Source organism: Crinia signifera, chromosome 2 (genome assembly GCF_055691185.1).
Source record: "Crinia signifera chromosome 2, ASM5569118v1, whole genome shotgun sequence".
NCBI classification, from domain to species: Eukaryota; Metazoa; Chordata; class Amphibia; order Anura; family Myobatrachidae; genus Crinia; species Crinia signifera.
In genome coordinates, this window is record NC_139218.1 from 378,947,494 (window position 1) to 378,975,233 (window position 27,740).

At 47.1% G+C, this 27,740-nt stretch overlaps 1 protein-coding gene across 2 annotated transcripts in view; it reads left to right on the forward strand.

The window, feature by feature from the left end:
* The window catches only part of SLC36A4 (solute carrier family 36 member 4), a 174,735-nt gene that overhangs the window by 16,540 nt on the left and 130,455 nt on the right, over positions 1-27,740 (forward strand). For both annotated transcript variants that reach the window (XM_083170136.1, XM_083170134.1), the window contains exons 3-5: positions 7,737-7,827; positions 15,305-15,393; positions 19,321-19,416. In XM_083170136.1, the coding sequence (XP_083026262.1) occupies positions 7,737-7,827; positions 15,305-15,393; positions 19,321-19,416 (276 nt within the window). The remainder of the gene's footprint in view (positions 1-7,736; positions 7,828-15,304; positions 15,394-19,320; positions 19,417-27,740) is intronic.

A 27,740-nucleotide genomic window follows, 5' to 3' on the forward strand; every position in this document is an offset into this window, starting at 1 on the left:
GGTTCTGTGGCTGGCTTTCACCTGGTTTTAAACTGCCACAGAACCTGTGTAAATAATATGTGTCCCGGATTAAAGGGATGAGTTGGTCACCCTAGGGTACACCGACTATTGATTCTGCCATTTCAACGTCGCCCGCTACTCACAGCGTAGCTATGACATGTCTGCGGACTATTTTGGATTTATACATGTTCATCGGTTTGTTGATTGAGAACAAAAGATCATAAACCGCACAAAGTATAAATGGTTCTCTGCCGCAGTTGGTAATACAGTGTATTACACCCACATAATCAGCCAAGAACATCCTGACAGTTTATGCCGCGCACAGTTTTGGGCTTTTTGTTAATTTGTTACGCAATGCGGAAGCTGTAAATTATTTGTAATTGTTTTCCAGTCGGCTTATTAATTGTTCTGCAGGATTTACCACTTGTTCTGTTCCTGATAATGGGCCGCTTGCTTTTGTTTCACATGAAGATGTCATGTCAGGGAAGAATAAAGGGCTAAACGGCCTTGATGCTTATTATCAGTAATTGCATTTATACCACTTCTACAATCCTAATTATCTGCAGAACCCTGGCACTATCCCAGATCTGGCTCATACATTGCTGTAACATTAGCAATGCATTTGGGAGCAACAGGGACCTGCCGAGCATCTGATCCTAGAGGCAGGCTCTGCAGTTTTGCTGAGGATGTTACACAGGGCCAATCCTACTTGTATTGGCTTATAGCAGTGGTTCCCAAATGTTTTAGAACATGGGTCCTCAAACGGCGGCCCTCCAGATGTTGTGAAACTACAAATCCCAGCATGCCTTGCCACAGTTTTGCTATAAGGGGGTGTTAAAACTGTGGCAAGGCATGCTGGGATTTGTAGTTTCACAAGATCTGGAGGGCCGCAGTTTGAGGACCCATGTTTTAGAACTACGGGGCCGAGTATCAGCATTTCTGTTCTGAAAACCATAGTCGGAACTTTCGGTACTTGTTTCCTAGAACGGCCACAATCGTGAGTGATCGTGGCTCTTAATTAAGGGACACGATCCTCACGATGTGGCCGATTTTTTACAATTTTTTCACTTTGATTGACAGAAATCGGGTCAATCGGTCGGTCGCGACCAATTAAAATCGGCCGCGATGCGACCGACCGATTGACCCGATTTTTCCATAGACTTCAATGTTAAAAAATCTTTTAACATTGAAATCGGTCGGTCTTGTGCCATTATAATGGCACAAGATGAGATGGACTTGATTAAGTCCATCTCACATAGGGAAAAATGATAAAAAAGGTGAAATGGGCCAATATGACCCATTTCACATTTTTTATGTGCCCGCCATGACCCCACGATAGACGTGAACCCGAAGCGTGGCGAGCGCAGCGAGCCCGCGAGGGGCGGCGGTGCGCGTCCTCCGACCTTTTCATTCCCCTACTATCCACTAGGGCGTGGAGTGAGAATATAATAGTGTGGCGAGCGCAGCGAGCCACCGAGCCCGAAGCGTGGCGAGCGCAGCGAGCCCCGCGAGGGGACGCGTATACCTGTGAAGTGAGACGCGTCCCCTCGCGGGGCTCGCTGCGCTCGCCACGCTTCGGGCTCGGTGGCTCGCTGCGCTCGCCACACTATTATATTCTCACTCCACGCCCTAGTGGATAGTAGGGGAATGAAAAGGTCGGAGGACGCGCACCGCCGCCCCTCGCGGGCTCGCTGCGCTCGCCACGCTTCGGGTTCACGTCTATCGTGGGGTCTAGCACACTTATTAACATTTGGGGGGGCAATTTAAACAAATCTGGTGTAAAAAAAAAAAAAAATCGGGTGAAAAATCGGCAGATCGGATCGGTCGCATCGTATGCGACCAAATCGCATGCGATGCGACCGATCCGATTTTTTATCTTACGACCACAACGATCTAAATCGTTGTGGCCGTTCTAGGAAACAAGTACCGAACTTTCTTTTTGAGAAATTTAGCAAACATTATTTCTATGAAGTACTTTAAGGCATACTTGCCTACCCTCCCGGAATGGTCGGGAGGCTCCCGAAAATCGTGTCCTCCCCCCCCCCCCGAGCCGCTGAAAGAAATCTTGAAATTTGCGTGGCCGTGGGAGGGGGTGGGGCTAAAATGACACAAATTGCTTAATTTTACATAATTTTTGCCCCGCCCCCTACTCGCAGGGGGCGGGGCTTTGAGTCAGCCGCCTTGTCCCCGCCCCCCCGACCAGGAGATTTTGCTGTCCTCTCCGGGCTTCTCACTGGAGAGGAAAATGTAAGAGTCGGCAGGTATGCTTTAATGGCCCCTCATCATCGTGAATTGCTCTGCGTTTTCTATATGCGTTCGCACTTGAATCAGGCCCAGCAGCCAACTCTGTTCTCCTCATGGCTACATCCAGACTCTGTAATGCAGGTTACTGTACACTTACAGTAAAAGAAACAACAGAACAATTGGTTATCATGTTTTCCCACCAAATCAAGCTCATCTTCAATGATATAGTCTCCAGTGTTTAAAATCCCTTTGATTTCTATGTATGGATAAGCTAGCTGCAGCTTTCCAGCTCTTATAGAACTAAAAAAGTCCACTCACTGGTCCTCTCCAGACTGAACTTCTGTCATTTCCTTTCTGGTCTTCCTGACAAACACCTCACCACTCCAATCTATCCTCAACGCTGCTGCCCGGCTCAGCTTCCTCTCCAGATGTACAGGTTGAGTATCCCGTATCCAAAATGCTCGGGACCAGGAGAATTTTGGATAACGGATTATTCCGTATTTCGGAATATTTTAATATTTCAAGGATGTATTTTGAAGTATCTTGCATTTATGCTGTATAAACACATCAAGCACATGAAATGCACACAAATATATTTTATTTGTTTAAAAAACAAGGTTTCAAAACATGAAACAAAATTTGTGTACTTTTTCAGATATTGAATTTGAATGCCAAGCAATAATTTTCTTGTACATATATAGTGCCAGTTACAAATCATTCCCTAAGTAGTGCTGTTACAGATGTCCCCAGTGAGTTTTTAGCAAATTTTTTTTTTTTTTTTTTAACTTTCTGGAATGTATGGTTTTCGGAATAATTTGGATAACGGATATTCGGATACGGGATACTCAACCTGTACTATGTCCTCCTCTCCTCTCTTACACGCCCTGCACTGGCTCCCCTTTCCCTTCAGTACAATTCAAGCTCATCACACTCACTTACCAAACCCTCGCCCATTTTTCTCCCACCTACATATCTGACATTATCTCTCTTTACACTCCATCCCGCTCTCTCCGCTCCACAAATGCACGTTGTCTCTAGGATTTTGTCCGTTGCACTCCGTATCTCTGGAATTCTCCACCTCTCCCTACCAGACTCTCCACCTCCCTACAAAACTTTAAATGGCCTCTCAAGACCCACCTACACCCAGCCATCTCTCATCCTAACCTTCTGTGAATGCTCACTTTCTACCCCAGTCTGTCTGTCCCTTCCCTTTAGAATGTAAGCTCTCACAAGCAGGGCCCTCTCTCCTCATGTGCTTTTCTTAGAATATATATCTCTGCCACCCTAATAATTGCATCAGTGTCCTGCCCCCTGATGGAACCATCTTTATTTGCCAAGTACTTGTTCTAAATTGCCTTGTACTGTAATTCTTAATTTCATTATATTTCTTTCACTCATTTACGTATTGTCAGGCGCTGCGGAACCCTTGTGGCACCATATAAATATACAATGATAATAATAATGAAAGTTCCATCCTCTTGGATTGCAGGCCGCCCTTCTCTGATCTAAGCCTATAGTTACTATACATCTTCTGTATCTTCAGTTATTCCATTCACATTTATGGTATGTTAGCACAGAAAGATTTCGTCTTCCAAAGACGATTATTGGACGAAGATCTTCTGCAGAACATTGCCCTCATTTACATTGCCCTTCAGGGTTCTACTGTTTGCACAGTAATTCACATAGCACGGCATATTTATATATGTTAAACTGAATTTATCAGGGATAATTAAATTGAGCAAGGTCTAAAGCAACTCTCTCCTTTTATTATGAATGGGATTCTAAACAGACTCTGGGTGTAGTAAGTGACTGGTTTACAGATACCGCTATTGTATACAGCCCCTAGCATGTACTTGCTCCTAGCATGGAGAATTATATTCTCTTCTGTCCCCCAAGTGCTCCCCCCGCTCCATTCTCTTTCACTCCATTCTTTCTGGCCATCGTACATTTAGCTTCCACCTCCAGAAATTTACCAGAATACGACCCTTCCTCATCCCTGGTAACACCTAACTCCCATTCACACTCATTTCCCTCTCAGACTACTGTAACCTCCTTCACTATGGCCTCCGTCTCTTTCACCAATCTATTCAATCATTTCAAAAGACTGGAGGGCTCTCTGATTGGCTGAGAGAGGGCTTTCTCGGCCAGTCAGTGGCCTCCTGAATGTGAGTCCTCTAATTGGCTAAGAACTCTCTCAGCCAATCAGAGGGCCAGCCAGTGTTTTGAAATTAACGCACACACGGGCTGACACTGCTTACCTTCCAGCTACATTTACCAAGACAGCAATCTCCTATATATTTGGCTACATCTGTCACTCAAAGTGGGTGTCTGTGTCTATAACGCTCTGTTCCTGGACTTTCCTCTTAATGGCCCTTATTCTGATCTGTGCGGCCGGAGCCGCATACGTTGCTCCGGCCGCACAAACCAATCCCCGCCTACAAGATGGATCGCCACGGCCGTCCGTACGCGGACGGCTGGCGATCCGCATGAAAATGGTGGGGCGTACGCCTCCACCATGGTGGGAGCTGCCCCCTGCATTCGATGGTCGACGACCATCGAAGGCAGGGCCGCACGCTCCACCAGCTCACGCAAGCTTAGACCACACGGACAATCGTCCGTGTGAAAGCTTGTATGGGGGCGGAGAGCTGACATCCGGCGATGTCAGCTTTCCACCCCCATCACTGGCGTCATAGCCTCATTACCATGCATACGCCCCGCGTTTGCATGGGAACGCCCATGAAACGCGGGGCGTATGCATAGGGAAATGAGGGTATTAAGCCCCTCACGCCCCTATACGCCCCCTTTGCGGCGTATAAAATTTTTGTGCGGCGATTTCGCCTGCACATGCGCAGAGTGACCTCTGCGCATGTGCAGAGTGAAAACATCGGCGGTACGGCCGCACGCGGGCCGTACCGCCGAGATCAGAATAAGGGCCAATGTGTGATTGCCTTCATCTGTGCTGAACACCTTTCTGAGAAATTAACCTGTTTAAAACAGGTGATGGCAATCATACATTAAGGAAGTCTAGAAACAGAGCATTGTGTCCCTCCTGGAGAGGGTCATGTTGGGAGGTATGTGACAGAGAACCTTACCAGTGAGCCCACAGACAGTGCCAGACACCCACTGCCTTCCCATGTTGCCCAGCACTGCTACTCCACAGCCACCAGGTGAGCGCCCTCCTCCCGCGATTTGCGGCAAAACCTCCCCCCCCCCCACGCGCCCCCCCCCCCCCCTCCCGCGATTCGCGGCAAAAACACCCGCTCCCCCGCGACCCCCCCTACCGCGATTCGCAGCAAAAACACCCCCGCGACCCTCCCTCCCGCGATTCGCTGCAAAAAGAACCCCCCCACGACCCCTCCCGCAATTCGCGGCATAACCACCACCCCGCGACCCCCCCTTCCCGCGAATCGCGGCAAACCCTCCCCCGTGACACCCCCCCCCCGATTCGCGGGAAAACCCCCCCCCCCGCGACCTCCCTCCCGCGATTCGCGGCAAAAAGAACCCCCCCGCGACCCCCCCTTGCACGATTGGCGGCACCCCCCCTGCGACCCCCCTCCCGCGATTCGCGGCACCCCCCCCCCCAATTCGCAGCAGCCCCAGGATTAAATGGCACATGCAAAACACTGACATGGCTATGGTCGACAATGAAAAAGGTTGACATGAGTTTTTGAAGATTTATGTATAATTTTTTCATATTCATTGTCATGTGTCGACATGGACACCAATGAAGTGGCACACTTATGTCAACATTTACATGTGTTGACCTTTCTGTGTTGATTTTTTCTTGTGGCGATTCCCGTCACACCCCCCCCCGCAACCCCCCCTCCCGCGATTCGCGGCAACCCCCCACCGGAACCCCTGTGAACCCCGCCCTCCCGCGATTCGCGGCACCCACCCCCGCGACCCCCCCTCCCGCAATTCGCGGCACCCCCCCCCGTGATTCGCGGCAGCTCCAGAATTAAATTGCACATGGAAAACACTGACATGGCTTTGGTCGACAATGAAAAAGGTTGACATGAGTTTTTGTAATTTTTTTGTCATTTTTTGAATATTTTCATATTCATTCTCATGTGTCGACATGGACACCAATGAAGTGCCACACTTATGTCAACATTTACATGTGTTGACCTTTCTGTGTTGATTCTTTTCTTGTGGCGATTCGCGTCACACCCCCCGCAACCCCCCCCCCCCTCCGACGATTCGCGGCACCCCCCCGCGACCCCCCCCCTCCCGCAATTCGCGGCAACCCCCCACCGGAACCCCCATGAACCCCGCTCTCCCGCGATTCGCGGTACCAACCCCCCCCTCCCGCAAATCGCGGCACCCCCCGCGATTCGCGGCAGCCCCAGGATTAAATGGCACATGCAAAACACTGGCACGGCTATGGTCGACAATGAAAAAGGTTGACATGAGTTTTTGAAGATTTATTTCATTTTTTGAATGTTTTCATATTCATTGTCATGTGTCAACATGGACACCAATGAAGTGGCACACTTATGTCAACATTTACATGTGTTGACCTTTCTGTGTTGATTTTTTCTTGTGGCGATTCGTGTCACACCCCCCGGCAACCCCCCCTCCCGCGATTCGCGGCACCCCCCGTGACCCCCCACCTCCCGCAATTCGCGGCAACCCCCCACCGGAACCCCTGTGAAACCCCGCCCTCCCGCGATTCGCAGCACCCAACCCCGCGACCCCCCCCTCCCGCAATTCGCGGCACCCCCCGTGATTCGCGGCAGCTCCAGAATTAAATTGCACATGGAAAACACTGACATGGCTATGGTCGACAATGAAAAAGGTTGACATGAGTTTTTGAAGTTTTTGTTTTCATTTTTTGAATATTTTCATATTCATTCTCATGTGTCGACATGGACACCAATGAAGTGCCACACTTAGGTCAACATTTACATGTGTTGACCTTTCTGTGTTGATTTTTTCAAGTGGCGATTTGCGTCACACCCCCCCCCCCCACAACCCCCACTCCCGCGATTCACGGCACACACACACCCCCCCGCGATTCTCGGCACCCCACCCCGTGACCCCCCCTCCCGTGATTCACGGCACACCCCCCGCGACCCCCCCTACCATGATTCGCCGCAACCCCCGCCCCCGTAACCCCCCTCCCGCGATTTGCGGCAACCCACCCCGCGACCCCCCTCCCGCGATTCTCTGCAATCCCTCCCCTCCCGCGATTCGCAGCATCCACCCCCCCACAACCCCCCCTCCTGCAATTCGCGGCACACCCCGCGACCCCCCCTCCTGCAATTCGCGGCACCCTCCGCGACCCCCCCTCCCGCGATTCGCGGACACCTAAGTTGCAATACAGGGCATCTTTCATACAATTCTAACCATATTTCTCATATACAAACGTTCACAAATGAAGGGGGCGCAGCCCCTTACGACGGTGTGAAGAGCGCCCGTAGGGCGCGATGAATCACCTAGTATAAAATATATATATAATATTTTTATGTGTTTTATTTGCGTTTTTACAGATTCGTGCAGACATTGATACATGTTTTGAAAGGGAACATAGGCACCGGGCTTCTCGGGCTTCCTCTTGCCATTAAAAATGCTGGTATTCTGGTAAGTCCTCATTCTGACAAACTGATACATTTAATGTGTCCGGCACTACGGCGGCTGTACCGGCGCTGACCATGTAGTGCAGCGGGGAACCGCTTAGCACATATAAACATACATGGTACCATGTGTGTAATATATGTGCTGGCTGGTACCCCCGGGGATGTACCTGGTGCTGTGCATCACCCGGGAATCTGTTTTCGCACACTCCTTATCAAGGTTCATTTACTAAGACGGGAGGTCTATTGAAGATGGGATGTTAACCATAACAACCAATCAGATTCTACTTATTTATTTAGCACCTTCTAGAAGTTAATAGATCGAATCTGATTGGTTGCTATGGGCAACATCCCAACTTCTTAGTAAATTTAGCCCTCAGACTCCGATTGACCAGTTTCTCAGGAGTCTGGGGGTGGGATGTACTGGTCCAGCGTATAGAGAACAATCACATTTCTTTGAGACAGAACGATGCGTATCTCTGTCCTTTCGTCCCGATTCAGTAACTGCTGCTAGAGTACAAAGTCGTTAATCACCGAGTTCCGCAGCTGTGCGCCTGCTGTAGCGCACAGGTGGGAGGCCTCAATCTGTGGTTGCATTCTGTTAAACACGACCGCAGTCCAAGCAATGGTGGGAGGGCGGAGACTTAGTGCAGGGTGGGCACAGGCCAGACAATGGAGGCGTGTCTGGACCATATTCGGGGCGGTTTATGATTGCTGCGTAAAGTCGCATGCTGCTGCAGCGAGCCAGGTGACGGTGGCCCGGAAGGCAAGCTCTGGGCCACCCAAGTTAAGCAAACTTTTTGCAGTTCTGCAACTCACTCATGTTCTGCGATGTTAATACAAGTATTTTGCAATTGCATCGCGGCCTTGCCCTGTGCTGTGAAGCCCCCACATGCTAGAGGGAGCAGTTGCAGTTTTGACATTTTTTGCAAAACTACAACTGAAGCTGAATTAGGCCCTTTGTGTGGATGGTGATATCTTCAAAGCAAGGATCTAACCAAGCTTGGCATGGCTACGCAACACCAGAATTATGAGCCTGTTTCATGTGTGTAAGTAAAGCAAAAAAGCAGGCAACTGGGCAAAACCATGCTGCATCTGCAGGTGGGGCAGATGTTACATGTGCAGAGAGTTAGATTTTGGTGTGGTGCGTTTAAACTGAAATGTTAATTGCAGTGAAGCTGTGTATTATTTGACAGCTTGCATGGCTGCGGGTGCTGGATGACTTGAATTTTGAGGGAAAAAATGAATTTATTCAATTTTGAAATTAGGCTGTAACATAACGAAATGTGGAACAAGTGATGCGCTGTGAATACTTTCTGGATGCACTGTAGTACTGTATGCAAGCCTTCAGCGTCTGAAAATTGGGAAGTAGGAAAGCTTTGAAGCAGTCGTAACATTACCGCTACTTGCCACATCAAAATAATGAAATATGTTTAGAAATACAATTTCCCTAGTTTGGTCATATCCACTGAAAACCACTGTACTGTGGGGTTTATTCTGGTTCACACGCAAATTCAAATTCACTCTAAGATGGGCAAAACCATGTGCACTGCAGGTGGGGCAGATGTAACATGTGCAGAGAGAGTTAGATTTGGGTGAGTTATTTTGTTTCTGTGCAGGGTAAATACTGGCTGCTTTATTTTTACACTGCAATATAGATATCAGTTTGAAGTACACCCCCCACCCAAATGTAACTCTCTCTGCACATGTTACATCTGCCCCACCTGCAGTGCACATGGTTTTGTCCATCTGAGAGTGAATTTGCATTTGCGAGTGAAGCAGAATAACCCCCTGTATGTCGGGGCATTTTGTGTTATCATGCAATTGCTAGTCTCAGACACACAACTGATGTATCCAAATAAATTGTATTGTTTTATAGACATCCATGCAATAGTATGTGTTCGCTTATGACTTGGTTGCTCTGTCAAAATGTATTATGGACCTTGAAACCACGCAGAAAATCTCAGTGTACAATGTGTTAAAATGCACGTCTGAAGAAATAATAGAACAGCCTTAAGAAAATTGGGTACTCTTTACCTAGAACGGCGCCCATCGCGGTGATCGCGACATCGCGGGCAGCACATAAACGGCCGCGACGCGATGCCCGCGATCACCGCGATTTTCCCATAGGGAACAATGTTAAAAAGCCTAATTGACCGCGATTTTGCATTCAATGCCTCAATGCCCGCGATTTTCCCATAGGAATCAATGTTAAATGGGCTACAGAGCCCAAATAGCCCCAATTAACCCTTAAATGTCCCCCCAATTTTTGTACGCCACCCCACGATCCACGCCAACCCGAAGCGTGGCGAGCGCAGCGAGCCCGCGAGGGGCGGCGGTACGCGTCCTCCGACCTTTTCATGCCCTACTATCCACGTCGGCGTGGAGTTGAGAATAGAATAGTGTGGCGAGCGCAGCGAGCCACCGAGCCCGAAGCGTGGCGAGCGCAGCGAGCCCCGCGAGGGGACGCGGATACCTTCACAGTTATACGCGTCCCCTCGCGGACTTCACAGGTGTCCGTGGCGACGCGGACACCTGTGAAGCCCGCGAAGGGACGCGTTTACCTGTGAAGGTATCCGCGTCCCCTCGCGGGGCTCGCTGCGCTCGCCACGCTTCGGGCTCGGTGGCTCGCTGCGCTCGCCACACTATTCTATTCTCAACTCCACGCCGACGTGGATAGTAGGGCATGAAAAGGTCGGAGGACGCGTACCGCCGCCCCTCGCGGGCTCGCTGCGCTCGCCACGCTTCGGGTTGGCGTGGATCGTGGGGTGGCGTACAAAAATTGGGGGGACATTTAAGGGTTAATTGGGGCTATTTGGGCTCTGTAGCCCATTTAACATTGATTCCTATGGGAAAATCGCGGGCATTGAGGCATTTTACAGTAAAATCGCGGTCAATCAGGCTTTTTAACATTGTTCCCTATGGGAAAATCGCGGTAATCGCGGGTACCCGATTTTGATGTACCCGCGATTTACCCGCGATGCCCGCGATTACCGCGATTTTTTACCCCCGACGCCCGCGATTCTGATCGCGGGCGCCGTTCTAGGTAAAGAGTACCGAAAATTGTAAGTTCCGCGGCATAACTCACTTGCCATTATTTGGAAAAATCCGTTTTAGAGCTGTACCTCAGCCTCTCGTAAATAATTTTGCACAATATTTAAACTAGCTTCAGTTCCTGGGATCCTGATGTCATGTGATCATTCAGAGCCAATGTAATGCAAGCTGGCAACTGGATGATGTCACACGATACAATTTATTTAGTTGCACATTAAGCCAGTAATCAGCGCTACTTTGAGGAAGTTTTTCTTATGTGATGTCACCAGACATAAAGTTAAAATAATAGTACATATTAAAAAAAAAAAAGCATTAACAGTACTACATGTAAATTACATGTAGTACTGTTATTGAGCTTGAGGTATCCTGAACCAGGACCTTGGCACACACTGCCTGGACATTTTGGTTGGTCCCACGGAACGGTGTGCTGGGATATTAAGTACTCCTGCTATGCCTGCCACAATCCAGCTACATTTCTTCTGCTACAGGAGCCCCAATAATCGTAACTGGAAATATACCTGCTGGGAACCATTACATCCATAAGTACTGTGCCTATATTTACAAGGTCCACCATAGAGACAGGACTCCAACACTCCGGAGAAGGGTGCCTAACCCCTCATTACCACAGTGCCTTGTCTGATTGGCTACTATACCCTTCTTGTTTTTTTTTTTTTTTATGCAATTTTTTTTTTAAATATATTATTCTTTTTAACTTTATTAGGGTATTCAATATGGGATTCATTGTTAACAATGTCCTTCCTCGTTTTGTACATGCAGGACGATGGAAGACATTGTTAAGGATATAGGCGGTACACACTAAACATTATACGCGATAATATCCTAAACAATATTGTTATTGTACATATTGTTAACTATTATCGTCTAGTGTGCACGCACCTTTAAACTGCAATATAATTTATCTACCGTGACATCACATAAACCTGTGCGATGACCTCATCATAAAGGGGGTTATTCTAGTTCACTCTTTCTGACAAATTCCTTCTTAGATGGACAAAACCATGTGCACTGCAGGTGGGGCAGATGTAACATGTGCATAGATAATTAGATTTGGGTGGGGTTTTACTTCAAAGTGAGATCTATATTGCAGTGTAAAAATAAAGCAGTCAGTATTTACCCTGCACAGAAACAAATAACTCACCCAAATCTAATTCTCTCTGCACATTTTACATCTGTCCCCCTGCAGTGCACATGGTTTTGACCATCTAAGAAGGAATTTGTCAGAAAGAGTGAACTAGAATAAGGCCCAAAGAGACAAGTTGCTAGAGAAACTCTTTGCTTCTAATGGCTTTTGTAAAGTCTTTTATTATACAGTATTCTGTATATTTCATCGCTTTGTCCTCAGTCACCTGCTTTTGCTCTTATCGCAGGATTACATCAAGTCAAAACTTCTTGAGAAGCATCGTTTCATTCAGACTATGTAATGATGCACATTCTCTATGCATCTGTGAGCACCTGCTCATTGCTTTAAGCATAATCTATAGCAGTCGTGTTCTCTCTGATTTCCCATTGTCATCCTGACAGTCTGATGGTAGCGGCTGCAGATTTGTAGCCTTTTTGATTCTAATATGATTGTTGAAATCACAGTACTTTTGCTCACACACCCAGCTGACAAGAACTCTTCATAGGACTAGCGGATTTTGGCTAAAGGGCTGTATTAATGTATTATACTATATATATGTTAATGGGTAAATTCAGCTATTGTTTGGTGGTTATCTATAAAGCTGCAGCAGCACTTCATTGTCAGTGACTAGAGGGGGAGATGTATCAAACCTTTGAGAGAGATAAAGGGGGTATTTAATCTGTTAACGACTGCATTGAAGGGTGTCCGATCCGTGGATTGTAGTATTCACAGCCATTTTTCGCCAATCTGCGGCCATTTTCGCCGATCTGCTGACTTTTCGGCACTCGACCGCTGGGACATTAAATTCCAACAGTCGGAAGAAACAAAAACGTCCCGGGATTCTAACTGTGAGGACGTTCCGACAGTCAGAATCCCAGAATCCCAGATTGAATACCCCCCAAAGTGGATAAATTGCCCATAGACTGCACTCGGTACTTATGTAGTATCTGGGCTGCCGATTTTTTGATTGTATGCCTTAAGTTAAGGCATACAATCAGATGCGATGCGATGCGATATCGCATCGCATCGCATACGATGCGATACGATGCGATGCGATGCGATGACCCGATTTTTCCATAGGATTCAATGTTAAAATGGACTGAGTCCATTTTAACATGGAATTCAATGGGAAAAAGGGGTCCTTTTCATACCCCTACTATCCAAGTGGGCATGGAGTTGGATATAAACCTGTGGCGAGCGTAGCGAGCCACCGAGCCCGAAGCGTGGCGAGCGAAGCGAGCCCCGCGAGGGGACGGTATTCTGTGTCCCCTCGCGGGGCTCGCTACGCTCGCCACGCTTCGGGCTCGGTGGCTCGCTACGCTCGCCACAGGTTTATATCCAACTCCATGCCCACTTGGATAGTAGGGGTATGAAAAGGACCCCTTTTCCCATTGAATTCCATGTTGAAATGGACTCAGTCCATTTTAACATTGAATCCTATGGAAAAATCGGGTCCATCGCATCGCATCGCATGCGATTTGGTCGGGTGCGATGCGATGCGATGGACCCGATTTCAAAATCGGCAGCCCAGTTACTACATAAGTACCCTGCACTCCTGCCAGAAGCACAAATAACAACATCATATACTATATATAGGGTTACTCAGCAATGTAAGGGTTACTTAGTAAACTTAGCAAAGTCATCAAATCATCAGAAGATGTCACCATGCTTCAAAATGATCTTGCAATTCTAGATGAGTGGGCAAAAAAGTGGAAGATGAGGTTCAATGTAGATAAATGTAAGGTTATGCACCTTGGGAGACACAACCAGTGTGCAAGTTACAACCTTAGCGGAAAGGAACTGGGTAATTCCATACTTGAAAAGGATCTAGGAGTCCAAATAGACAGCAAACTAGGATGTAGTGCAAATTGTAATGTAGCTACAAAAAAGGCCAACAAAATTCTGGCATGTATTAAGAGGGGAATGGAAACTAGGGACTCATGGGTAATTATGCCACTATATAAAGCATTGGTGAGACCTCACCTAGAGTACGGAGTACAGTTCTGGGCCCCACACTATAAAAAGGACATCATAGAATTAGAAAAAGTCCAAAGGCGAGCAACAAAGCTTATTAGGGGAATGGAGAATTTAAGCTACGGGGAGAGATTAAGCAATTTGGGACTATTTACATTAGAAAAGAGACGTTTAAGGGGGGACATGCTCAACATGTACAAGTATATCAAGGGCCAATATAAGGAACTGTCACACACCCTCTTTTCTACTAGAAAGGAATCTAGGATGCGAGGGCATGAGTATAGATTAGAAGAAAAAAGATTTCATTCAGCTAGTAGAAAGAATTTCTTTACGGTCAGAACAGTCAAACTCTGGAACTCTCTTCCCAGAGAGGTGGTAACGGCTGGCTCATTAAATGCGTTCAAGGCAAAGTTGGACAAACATTTACTGGAGAAAAACATCCATGGGTACAAATAAGAAATATAATCTGTCTGTAAAATACCAGAACCTACCAAATCAGCAATGGATATCTATACCAGGTTGAACTAGATGGACGCAAGTCTTTTTTCAGCCTTAACTACTATGTAATACTGCCTCAGTCTGAGACAACCAATCAAGACTAGGTTACCTGTACCAATCTGGAGTCCCCAATCTTAGGGTCGTACGCATGGGACGCGAATGGATGTTTAACATAAACATCCTTTGGCAGTGAACACCCACATCATTCAATTGTCGCCGACCATCGAATGATGTGGAAGACCAGCGCACTCTGAGGTAACCTTAGATCTGCGTGGACATTTGTCAGGAAGTGGGTGGGCAGCTGACATCGCGTGATGTCATCTGCCCAGCCCACGTCACCGGCCGATTTCCATGGGAACGTCCAGTGTTTTCATCATACCTCCCTACTGAGTTCAGTAGGGAGGTATGATTGATGTGATGTCCTACTTTGCTGCAGGTTTTGTTATGGGTGGGGGGTGCTTCTCTATGTCCTATCATCTGCGTTATCTGTGTTCTGTTGTCATGAGCGCACCATCCAATACAAAAGAGCACACAGACATTAATGAGAATGAAAATTTTGGGCGAGATGTATCAAGCTTCAAATAGCGATATAGCGGAGAGTAATAAACAACCAGCCAATCAGCTCCTTCCTGTCATGTTTCAAACCCAGCCTGTAAAGTGACAGGTAGGAGCTGATTGGCTGGTTGTTTATCACTCTCCACCTTATCACTTTTTTTGAAGCTTGATACATCTGGCCCTAAATGTGTACATGGGTAAAGCTTGCTGTATGCTTTAGACTTGTCTCCATATTAATTATGCTTTATCTTTCCATTTCCAGCTGGGACCAGTGAGCCTTATATTTTTTGGAATCATCTCAATTCATTGTATGAATATCTTGGTTCGCTGCAGCCATTTTTTATGCCAAAGGTACGGTATGACTTTTTCAGCTACCGAGCACCATAATCCAGAGGCACAAAACCATCCATTACTGTGACTGGGATAGAAAACATGTATTCACTGTTAAATTGTAAAATTATAATAATTATGTAAAACTCTATTTCAACTGCACTGTAAAAAAAAAAACCTTCTCGGTAATGTCTATATTTCTGCAACCAACTCAGAAAACTGGGCCCCCAAATTAAAAAAAACCTTTTGGTGCAAGGTTTTGCTATTCAATTGCAGGACCGAAAATGGGAGGCGGATTTCTTTTGAACGCACCTCCAGAGCAAGACTGGTGTTTCCCAAAAGCTTTTTTTTTTATAAAATAATCGCCAATTAGCTTTAATTGGTGTCCTCTGCATCCAGGGTCGAGAGCTGATTATTTTTGCAGAAGGAGGGCGTCTATGAGTATGTGTAATGTGTCTGTGAGCCTGGGTGTGACCCCACATCTCCCATCAGCCCTTGCACATCCCAGCAGCCCCATCTACAGTGTAAAGATAGATAGGAGACCACCGGACAGGGGAGTATCTATATTTATTTATTATTTATTTATTTATTTACAGGTTCTTATATAGCGCAGCAGATTCCGTTGCGCTTTACAATAGTAGACAGTGATAAAACAAACTGGGTAACAACATACAGACTTGGAGGTAGGAGGGCCCTGCTGCAAGCTTACAATCTATAGGGATATAGGGGGAAACACAAGGACAGGCACCAGTAATACCATAGCATAATTATAATAATTATGTAAAACTCTATTTCAACTGCACTGTAAAAAAAAAAACCTTCTCGGTAATGTCTATATTTCTGCAACCAACTCAGAAAACTGGGCCCCCAAATTAAAAAAAACCTTTTGGTGCAAGGTTTTGCTATTCAATTGCAGGACCGAAAATGGGAGGCGGATTTCTTTTGAACGCACCTCCAGAGCAAGACTGGTGTAACGGAATCTATATTTTATTAATTATCCCATCCGTTCCTCTGGGTTTTCAGATCTTGATACCCAGCAGCCATTTTTTTTAAGGTTGGATACTTTGTGTATCAGGAGCATGCATATCTGTGGTAATCCATATTTGGGTGTGAGGCACGCAATTTTTTTTAACATCACTAAACCCTTCTCTTAATTGAATTTTCGGTACTTGTTTCCTAGCATGGCGCCCGTCGGGGTTGATCGCATGCCTTAAGTTAAGGTACTTAAGGCATGCGATCAACGCGATGGACCCGATTTTCTGTCAATTACCAGCTTAATTGCCAGTAAAAGTGAAAATCGCGTTGATCGCGTCCATCGCGGGCCACCCGCAATGCGATCGACGCGATCAACAAGTTTTTACATAGGAAACAATGAGAAATGGGCCAATATGGCCCATTTCTCATTGTATATGCCCCCGTCATGGGTAACTATGGTTAATGCCCCCCCATTGTTAACGCCACCCCACTATTGACGCCAACCCAAAGCGTGGCGAGCGCAGCGGTACGCGTCCTACGACCTTTTCATACCCCCACTATCCACGTCGGCGTGGAGTTGATTTTCTAAAGTGTGGCGAGGGGACGCGTATACCTGTGAAGTTATGCGCGGCCCCTCACGGGGCTCGCCACGCTTCGGGCTCGGTGGCTCGCTGCGCTCGCCACACTTTATAAAATCAACTCCACGCCGACGTGGATAGTGGGGGTATGAAAAGGTCGGAGGACGCGTACCGCAGCCCCTCGCGGGCTCGCTGCGCTCGCCACGCTTTGGGTTGGCATCAATAGTGGGGTGGCATTAACAATGGGGGGGCATTTCAACTATGAGGGGGGTTTCAATAAAAAAAATTGGGGTTTTGGGGCTTTTTACATTGAAATCAATGTAAAATCAGGTCTCAGGGACCATTTTACATTGATTCCAATGTAAAAATGGGTCGATCGCATCACATGCGATTTGGTTGGCATGCGATGCGATCGTCGCGATTTTTGCGGCCGCGATTGATACAATCAAAATCGTGGGCGCAGTGCTAGGAAACAAGTACCGAATTTTCCCTTTTGAGTTTAAAAGTACAGTACATAATTGACAAGTGCTGGAGTCCAGACAGTGACCTCAGGAGGCTAGCATCGCCTTGTTGGGAGGGGGAATATATTTGGATGACTTAAGGGTATATTTACCCTTCCCTGCTGCCTAAACCTAACCGCACCCCTACCCTGCAGATTCAGTGCCTAATTGAAATACCCTTCCCCCGCAGCCTAACTCTAAGTTCCCCCTAGTGCCTATACCTACTCCCCTTTTCCCTTCCTAACCCGCAACGGCATAATTACATTAGGCATGCCGGCAGTTGGGATTTCGGTGCTGGACATCTGCAGCCTAGTGAACAGGTCTGAATGAGGCCCAAAATGTAGAGACTGCACTAGGTAAAAACCTGAAGCAGAGTGGTTGCTTTGGGCAACGCCTCCCATTTTCTCTTTCCAAGGCTTAATCCATTTCACCCTTGGGTTATTAGCTGGATTTTATAGAGAACATTCTTCAGTAGTGTCCACTCACCATGTAAGATACTTCCGGGGCCACGGCTGTTATGCTAACACTTGGAGAGGGGAGATTGATGAGCCCTTTCCTATAGATTTTACAGTAGGTCCTGTGGGGTAGATGTACTGTATGAAGCAGTGATAAGGGAGGAGAAGTGATTAAGGGCCAGATGCACTAAGATTAAAAAGTGATAAAATGGAGAGTGATAAACAGCCAGCCAATCAGCTCCTGTCTGACATTTTTCAAACAGTCTGTGACATGGCAGGTAGGAGCTGATTGGCTGGCTGTTATTCACTCTCCATTTTATCACTTTTGAAGCTTAGAGAATCTGTCCCAAAGTGGCTTTTTGTAGAAGAGAGCGCAAAACTAATTTTGCTCCTTATAAAAAGTATATTTATTATACACAAATAACAATAAAAATATCAATTAATAATTATATAAAAAAATTTAAACATGATTACGTTATAAAATATCAACCAGCATAGCCACATTTATATATAAAGCCTTGTTTGCAGTAATTTATAAGAATGAATGCACTTTAGATTTAGATTATTTGCATAATTATAGTTACCGTCCGTTTTTTAGTTTGTGAGGTCAGTCCTGATCCTCCTTAATTGTACAATGTTGCCAGTGGGGTACAAGTTCCAAGGTTACAATATCCTCCTGCACCTCCGTCCTGGAGGGAACCCTTAAATGGGTGGGCTCTATCCCGGACGAGGAGAGTTGTGATTAGCGCCACTGAGCTGGCAATGTTAATCCAATTAGGGATCCCGGCTGTGATGTGCCCCTCACCCAGGGGGTATGGAGCTGTAGTCTCCTCTCCTCTGCTGGGTGCGTGCCGCAGATTGCGCGTTACGGCAACCACTTCCACTATCGCCGTCTGCCCAGCTGCCTGCTCCTTCCGGCGTCATAAAGTGAAGTTATAAAGTGCCTGGTACTTTATCACCGGCCAGTCAGCTCCTACTGTTCCTTTTTAAACCCAGCCTGTAACTGAACAGTCAGGAGCTGATTGGCCGGTGATAAAGTTCCAGGCACTTTATCACTTCTCCCCAATCCCTGCTTCATTCATCTACCCCTGTGTCAGGATAAGCATGAAAACTCCTTTGAGTAAAATAAATGTTCTGTCTTGTGATGGAAAATATTGACGTCAGTATACCCAAGCAATGCAACACTTTAATGATTTCCTTATTGGCTTTACTGGCCACCTATAATAGAAAAGGAAAAGTAACCGGCATCAGGTTAAATAAAAGTTCTCTGAACAGTGAAACTTTTCGTCCCCCTTTTGGTGCCGGCGGGTCCTGTGTTATTACTTGCTATAATGATGTCTCTCTGATCACGTCTCCTTAGCTGCCATGGTTCCGGTAATCACCTTGCTTTCACTGTGTGGCCCGCCACCGCTGCTGAGCCCTGCGCTCGTGTCATTGCAGGTACAAAAAGATGAATCTAGGCTACAGCGAGACCGTCGGGCTTGCCTTGGAAGTGGGACCTTTGAAGTTCCTGCAGCATTACGCCTCAACAGGGAAGTAAGTTTTATTTCATCACAGACTTAGTTTGGCTTAATGTCTCACTGGATCTTCGTAGTTTGTATAATGGGAGAAAAAGGTGTAGGTAGAACTTTCAGGCATTGTGCCGGCAGGCAGCCGCCATTGGAGTCAGGGGGAGGGTGCTGCCTAAAATCATTCAATGGTAAGCAGCTTACGAGGGGATTTGGACATTTTATGTTTGGAAGCGAGCGGTAGTGCAGCGGTGCACATTCATTTACAAGGCGGGGGTTCACTGATTGCTGGCTGTGCGATCAGGTCTGAATTAGGCTCAATATTCGGATGTGATGAGGGGAATGGAGGCAGCAGGAAGCCACAGGCTGAGAGTTATATAGTGGGAGGAGCAGGGTCCCCAGCAGCACAGAGTATATCAGGTGATGAGTGGTGTGTCAGTGAGGACAGGGCTGCATGTGACAGGGGCAGTGACACGTAATTCCTTACAGTTCTTTCCAAGACACACTAACGCTTTTGTATCCAGCCGGACACAGAATACAGACATGCTGGCACATGGGTCCTGTAAGTTCAGACCCTGCACCCATCACGCCTTCAAAATTGCGCCAATGCCCCCCTCTTTTGAAGAACAATGCTGGGTGCTTCTCCCCCAAATGCAGTGTCTGATTGTGAGTCTTATTCGCATAGAGATGTGAATTAGAAGCATTTTCAGCCATACCACATACCCCCTTGATTTATCCTTAGCGCTCCTAGCAGCAAACCCCATAAGTACCTTTCGAATTTGGAGCAGCTTACCATTCAGAGCGTGGTCAAAAAATAAAAAGCTACACTTTCAGCAGAATAATAATAAAAAAAGCGGGGTTGCACAGGATCGGTGTCTCCTGCTGCGGGGCGTATGGCGTGTATGAGGATGCATTGTTATGTCACCCTTTCAGACCTCTATGAGGCGGTTTCTATCTTTTATAATGATTTATTTTGTTAGACTTTTCTGTTCATGAGATGCATATTCTCAGCTATTGCTGTACATCACAACATCCCCTAGAACCAGAGGAGCCGCTGAAGCAGATACTGTATCTCCCCGCTCCAGCGCAGCACAGCTTGCGCTGATTAGATTTCTCATTGATAACAATCAGGTGACATTACATACAATAGTTCCTCTAATTCCCGCTGGCGGATTCTCTGCTTCTCCGGCGTCCTGTTCTATTGCCCTGCACTGGTGCACAGGTTCGCTGGAGCCGCGGTGCGCAAGATCGGTCACATAAACGATCCTTCCCTGGCTGTTCTTCTCTACAGGGTGCACTGATGCTGAAATGCAGGAGGACAGGTGCAAATATGGGGCAGAATTGAGCACTCTCTCTATATGGATACGTTTTAAAAGCTCATATGCAGATTATTAGTTCAGTGTAGAAGAAATATGATGGCCGATGGTCAAGCAGTCCTAGCACAAATGTGCTGTATCAGGTGAGCACACCTCCGTGCAGCAGTGTGCAAACCTCGAGATTTCTATATACTGGTGTATACTTCATCTATCAAATGATCTGCTGAGGTCTGTGGTCTGCACACACAGTTGGAGCCCAAGTACCCAACATCTTCTGCTGCTAGGAAGACAAGACGCACCTTAGCCCAAGGCTGTTTTAGGCATGGCCATCGGTGATTAGAAATCATCGATGGTTTATGGACGATGTTGAACAGTTTTTGACATCGATGGTGGAGAACCAGATGGTTTCCCACCATTGATGTCAAGCTTCAACTAATAGTTTGATTTGACTTTTTGGTACTTATGTAGTAACTGGGCTGCCGATTTTGAAATCGGGTCCATCGCATCGCATCGCACCCGACCATATCGCATGCGATGCGATGCGATGCGATGGACCCGATTTTTCCATAGGATTCAATGTTAAAATGGACTGAGTCCATTTTAACATAGAATTCAATGGGAAAAGGGGTCCTTTTCATACCCCTACTATCCAAGTGGGCATGGAGTTGGATATAAACCTGTGGCGAGCGTAGCGAGCCACCGAGCCCGAAGCGTGGCGAGCGTAGCGAGCCCCGCGAGGGGACACAGAATACTGTCCCCTCGCGGGGCTCGCTTCGCTCGCCACGCTTCGGGCTCGGTGGCTCGCTACGCTCGCCACAGGTTTATATCCAACTCCATGCCCACTTGGATAGTAGGGGTATGAAAAGGACCCCTTTTTCCCATTGAATTCCATGTTAAAATGGACTCAGTCCATTTTAACATTGAATCCTATGGAAAAATCGGGTCATCGCATCGCATCGCATGGTCGTATGCGATGCGATGCGATATCGCATCGCATCGCATCTGATTGTATGCCTTAACTTAAGGCATACAATCAAAAAATCGGCAGCCCAGATACTACATAAGTACCGACTTTTTTCCCCAAGTGAGCAGAGCTCCGCCCCTGACACCCGTGAAGCCACGCCCCGTGTTTTGATTGGCCCACACGCCAATCATTCCAAGAAAATGGATGACCATTGATATGTAAACATTGATAGTCATCCATTGCATAGTTTTACACTATAGATGGGCAGTTGCACTTTTACCATTGATGGCAAAGGCAACAATGGCCATCCCTAGGCAGTATGTGGTTGAGTAAAGTAGGGGGAGTAGAGTAGGACCGAGGAGGAGGCAGAAAGGAGTGGTGGGGTTGGACAGAAGTGGGCGGAGAGGGGGCGAGTTGGGACAGAGCAGAGGGTGGTGCAGTGGATAGAGACTGGACAATGGACAGACACTGGGGTCTCTAGTATATATTATCAGGGTTTGGATACAGTACTGTATGTATTGATAAGCCTTGGGATTGTGTACTATTCCCCAAGTTACCATTTAACCTATAATCAAACTGACCAGCTTTGCTTTGCAAATTTGCTCCCCCGGCCGACGGTGGGGGGTCTGTGTATGGGCAATCTCCCGGAGCCAACGCCTTTGGCGAGTTATACACTGGCATGGGTGTTTGCAACATGATGAGTGGGCAGGGAGACGGACGCAGGGGACCGGGCAGCATTTATTGGCATGTCCAGAAAAACAGTGGCCACGCCCATAGAAACGTTAGGGTAAACTGTGTTTTGTGGATGGGAGGAATAGCATTGATCAAATGAAATATCCTATATAATAAATGGCAAACTCTGCTCCTCAGCTCTATGGGGGGGAACGCAAGTGGTTTTCGCTTGTGGGCACTAGATTGCGCCAGACGATGCAGTTGAAGTGTTGCTCCATTTGGGCACGCGCAGACGCCGCCGCTGATATTACTATTATGCTGTTCTGTCATTTCGACGGGTTGGTAACTGGTTTTAGCATATTTATTCCGTACATTTCCAGGCAGAGTTCCTGCTGATATTCTGAAATGTGTACAGGGATCATGATATCAAATGGTAAATATGTTGTGGAAACTTCATGGTACGGATGGCCATCGATGATTTGAAATCATCGATGGTTTATGGCCGATGTCAGATACTTTTGCCATCGATGTGGAAGAACCAGATGGCAAAGGAAAATTGGTGTTCTCTTTTTTTTTTTTTTTTTCTCCCAAGGTGCCAGGACACAGAGCATAGCCCCGCCCCACAACACCCAGAAGTCCCACCCACGGGCCAACCAGTCAAATATAATGGATGACCATCGATAGCTAAAACTATCGATGGTTATACATCAAATAGTTTACCACTATTGATTACAACAGAGAGGGTGTGGTGGGGGACAGAAGAGGCTTCAGTTACGGGTGAGTTGTCTGACTATAATATGTACAGTAATATAGGCAGCCAGCAGAGCTGCAGTCAGACAGATGGGGCAGCAGAGGTGGAGCAGTGAGTGAGGAAACGGAGGAGGTGGGCAGCGAAGTTGAGGATCAATTGAAATGGGTCGAGGTCAGATAGGAGGAGGCTGCAGTAACTAAGATTATGGCTGAATGATAGTTTAGGTGGCTTCCAAGTGGAAACAGATTGAACCCTAATGTTGAAGGGCAAGGGGACTGAATGAAGGGTCAGAATCAAAGAGGAGATATACAGTTGGAAATAGAGGAGAGGAAACTTTAAAATGATAGCAGGAGAACTGCATACAGTGACGCTTTTGTACTAAAAAATAATTTTGTTAAAGGGCTATATCTATGAGGTGAAGTACCTCCACTGACCACTAGAGGTCACTCAACAGACACATTACTCCTCTGTGTGCTTAAAGATTTCATAACAGAAAGTGAAAGAAATTTTTGCAGGGACACTGCTCTGTCTTAAACTTGCTGAATATGGCAGCTGGGAAGACAGAGATTGGAGCTAGGAGCAGATAGGGGCTGGGGGGGGGGGGGGATAGTTTGTGAGCTTAAAGTGAAAGTACCGTACAGCACCGTACATACGGCCACATTAGAACAATGCAGATGCCCCCTAGTCCAGATTCAAATATTTGATTGTACAGCATTATTGTCCAGCAATTTGGGCTTGCACAGCACTGTAGTTGCTACAGTGGGGTCATATTAGGAGCTCATATGATGGTATAATCAGTGGCGTAACTACATATGTGGCAGACCCTGCGGTGGCTTGGGGGAGCGGCACCAGCGTGGTCTGTGGTGGGCACCGCTGGCTGAACTGACAGGCAACCCAAGCAGCAGTGAGTGCCCTGCAAATATCTAATGAGCGGGGATCCAGTGCAGTGCATATTGAATGAGCGGGTCTCCGCCCTGTGTATATGTAATGAGCGGGTCCAGCTCATTACATATGCACGGGGCTGAGACCTGCTCATTAAATATGCACGGGGCTGGGACCCGCTCATTAGATATGCATGGAGCGGGACCAGTGTTCACTGCTGCCTGGGTCGCCTGTCAGCGGCGCCCATAGTTCATTGCCTCACCCCTTCTTGGGGAGGGAGGGGGGGGGGATTTTATTTGGCAGGGGGGAGAAAAATTTCTAGCTATGCCACTGGGTATAATGGTGATCAGTTTAGTTTGTGTGACTTCCGTACACACGGATATTGTGTCTCTACAGTTTGATAAAAGCCAGTATGTACCAGCTGTTCTGATTTACTTGTATGTGACTCCACATCTGATTCGTTTGTTTGTTTTTGTCATTTAAAACCCATTGTTACAATTGTTCCCGCTGGATTGCCCAGAGAAGGGGATAATGACGCCTATTTTGTGTGATTTTTGGTACCTGTTCATGTCAGAACTTACTCCATGCTGATATAATGGGATTATTTATGGGCAGGGAGTATGGGCCTTTTGATGGCACAGTTTATTTTCCTGGAGCTCCATAGTTCCGGATGGTAGTTGATTTCTAGGAACACAAGTTATCTGTTTGTTTCTGTTCGGAGCAATGTACAGCACCTGTCCTCCGTGGATCTACAATTTCGGCATCCTGACTGCCGACCTCTAACATACCGGTGGTTGGAATACTGACAATTGAAACCCAAGGACCGGAATCCTGACAATGCGCAGTCTCATCCTGAGTTTGTAAACTCTGATCCCTGGATTCAAATCAAGATAATTTTGGGGCCAAATACTGGGATCCTGCTGATCCCGGGATTGGCCACCCTAGGTAGGACATATGGGTGGGAGGGTCTGGGTTAGGCACTAGGGGGTGGGTTAGGGTTAATCTGTGGGAGCAGGGTTAGGGTTAGGCTGGGGGGGGGGGATTTATGGTTAAGAAAGGGGGTTACGGTTAGGCTACAGATAGGAGGGTAAGGATCAGGCTGGTAAAAGTGAGGGTTAGGGTTACGTTTAGGCACTAAGGGGGAGGATAACACGGCAAATTTTTCTCATTGAATACTGCCCTAAGAAACCAGATTGTTCATCAGACAAGCATTGGTCAGAGAGTCATTAGGTCGACACAACAAGGTCGACATGGTTTAAGGTCGACATGGGGAAATGTCAACATGGAGCAAGGTTGACATGGTTTTAGGTCGACAGGTCATAAGGTCGACAGGTCATAAGGTCGACATGGGTTTTTCACTATTTTTTGACCCGAATGTTGACACAGTCGACATGGACACAGTTGGCAATGAGAATCGGACCCTCGCGTCACTGGCTCCGCTCGCAATGCTTCGGGCGCAGTGCCTCCCTGCGCTCGGCACACTATTTTATTCTCCCACCACGCCCTAGTGCAGGGCTGGGCAATTGCGGCCCTCCAGATGTTGATGAACTACACATCCCAGCATGCCTTGCATCAGTTTCAGCATGGCCACATAGCAAAACTAATGCAAAGCATCCTGGGATGTGTAGTTCATCAACATCTGGAGGGCCAGTGTTGCCCAGCCCTGCCCAAGTGAATGGTAGGGCATGAAATACCGTTGGCTCAAAAAACAGTGAACAACCCATGTCGACCTTATGACCTGTCGACCTAACGTCCATGTCGACCTTGCTCCACGTCGACCTTAAACAATGTCGACCTTTCTACATGTCGACCTTAAACCATGTCGGCCTTTCTGCATGTCGACCTAGTGGTGTCGACCTAATGACTGTCAACCTAGTTCAGTCTACCAAACGACCATATCCCATCTATATATGCATCATCCATAGAAAGCTTATGAATGCCAAAAATATATTGTAGATGTACAGTTCAGTATAATCATAGCTATATATCACTGTTCTATGAGTACAGAAACAGCTGCAGCCTGATTGATACTTGAGAAGGTATACTGGAGGGACAGTAGGTGGCGCTGTTTGATGTACACTACTCTACTTGGTTAAGCCTTTAAGTGCCCACATCGCTGTGAGAGACATTCAAAATATCCACTAAGAATCCTAGCGTCGTTCACATTTGTTATAAATCTTCAAACAAAAAATTGTGTGTAAAAAAGATTTGTATTCCTATATAAGGTAAACATTAAAGGTCATTATGATGAATATAAATGTTTACTTGCCAATTTTTACACCTATTTTGCCAAATTATATTGGTCAGGATTGGTGCCATTACATATACCGCTTTCAGACCGCAAATGTCGAGTCCCACCCATGATTAACACACAGGTCCGTTCCAGGGTTGGTGACATCAAACGAGGGTGGTGGTGCATCATAGGGGGGGGGGGCAAGGGAGGAGGCAGAACTTGGAGCTGACAGCACTGCCTCCTCCATACTGTGAACGGGACCTGGTCCGCTCAACACAGTTTACCTGTTCACACTGCACCCCACCCAATTCAGAGCCGAACTCCCAGGTTGCCTTACTTTTGCCCTTTCACACTGCACCTTGACCCGGATTGGTGATGTAAGGACCCGACAATAACCCGGGTTCAGAGTGCGGTCTGAAAGGGTTATACTTGCATTCATGTAGTTTTCATTCTAGCACCCTGCATCACTGTTCCTCTTCCATGTCAGGGGAGTTGTTTTTCCGCTTTGGGGCTTCTAGCACAGTGTGGTCTATATTTCAGCACTGATATGCAGACCAGACCTGTGCTAGAAGCACCACAGCATAGAGCAGAGATGGGGAACCTTTGGCCCTCCAGCCGTTGTTGAACTACATATACCAGCATGCCCTGCAACAGTTTTAGCATGGACAAATAGCAAAACTGTAGCAGGGCATCCTGGGATGTGCAGTTCAGCAAAAGCTGGAGGGCCAAAGGTTCCCTATCCCTGACATAGAGTGACACTCAAACCCTGGGAAGAAGAACTGCATGGGTTTCTGAAGAAGCAGGGAGCTTAAATGAACACTATTCATGTACACGTTTCCTTGTCATCTCCCAAACAATACTTATTAAAGTAACCCATAATTCCCTCATATAGTCATCATTGCCTTTGTAACCCACAGCAGTGAGCCAAGGTCCTAAATATGTGTCATTTTTATATACAATTATGTGTCATATGCGGGGTCAGCTTCGTGTCTGCCATGCCCTTGCGCCATTCTACATGCCCTCTCTTCCTGCTCCTTCACCCCCTGTTCAGTGCCAATCCGCCGTGCTGTCACCTGGTAAGTACTGCTCTGTCCCGGCCCCCACTCCGTACCGTGCACCCCTTCTGCTGCCTCCACTGAATTCCGCCTCCTCCCTTTCATAACTGCATACATACCTCCTGCCAGGGTTGGTCCCATCTCCCTTGCAGTGGGAGCTCTTGGTTGGGTGGCGCGCGTCACAGCCCATGTGGCACATGTTTGTTGGAAATGGGACAGACCCGGTGGCGGAACTTGTGAGTGGTTGGCCCGAGTACAAAAATATAATTTGGGGCCCCCTCCAACCCAAGTTCACAATATGCCACACAGCAGTGAGTGGCAGCAGGGGGCCCTGGTGCAATGCACCTGCTGCACCAATGGTAGTTCCGCCTCTGGACAGACCGAAGCAAAATATTCAAAAAATGTTTATTTTGGCATTATTATATGAAATGTGTGTAATGTTACAGCTGTTTCTGACAAATTACTGTATATCCTTCAGT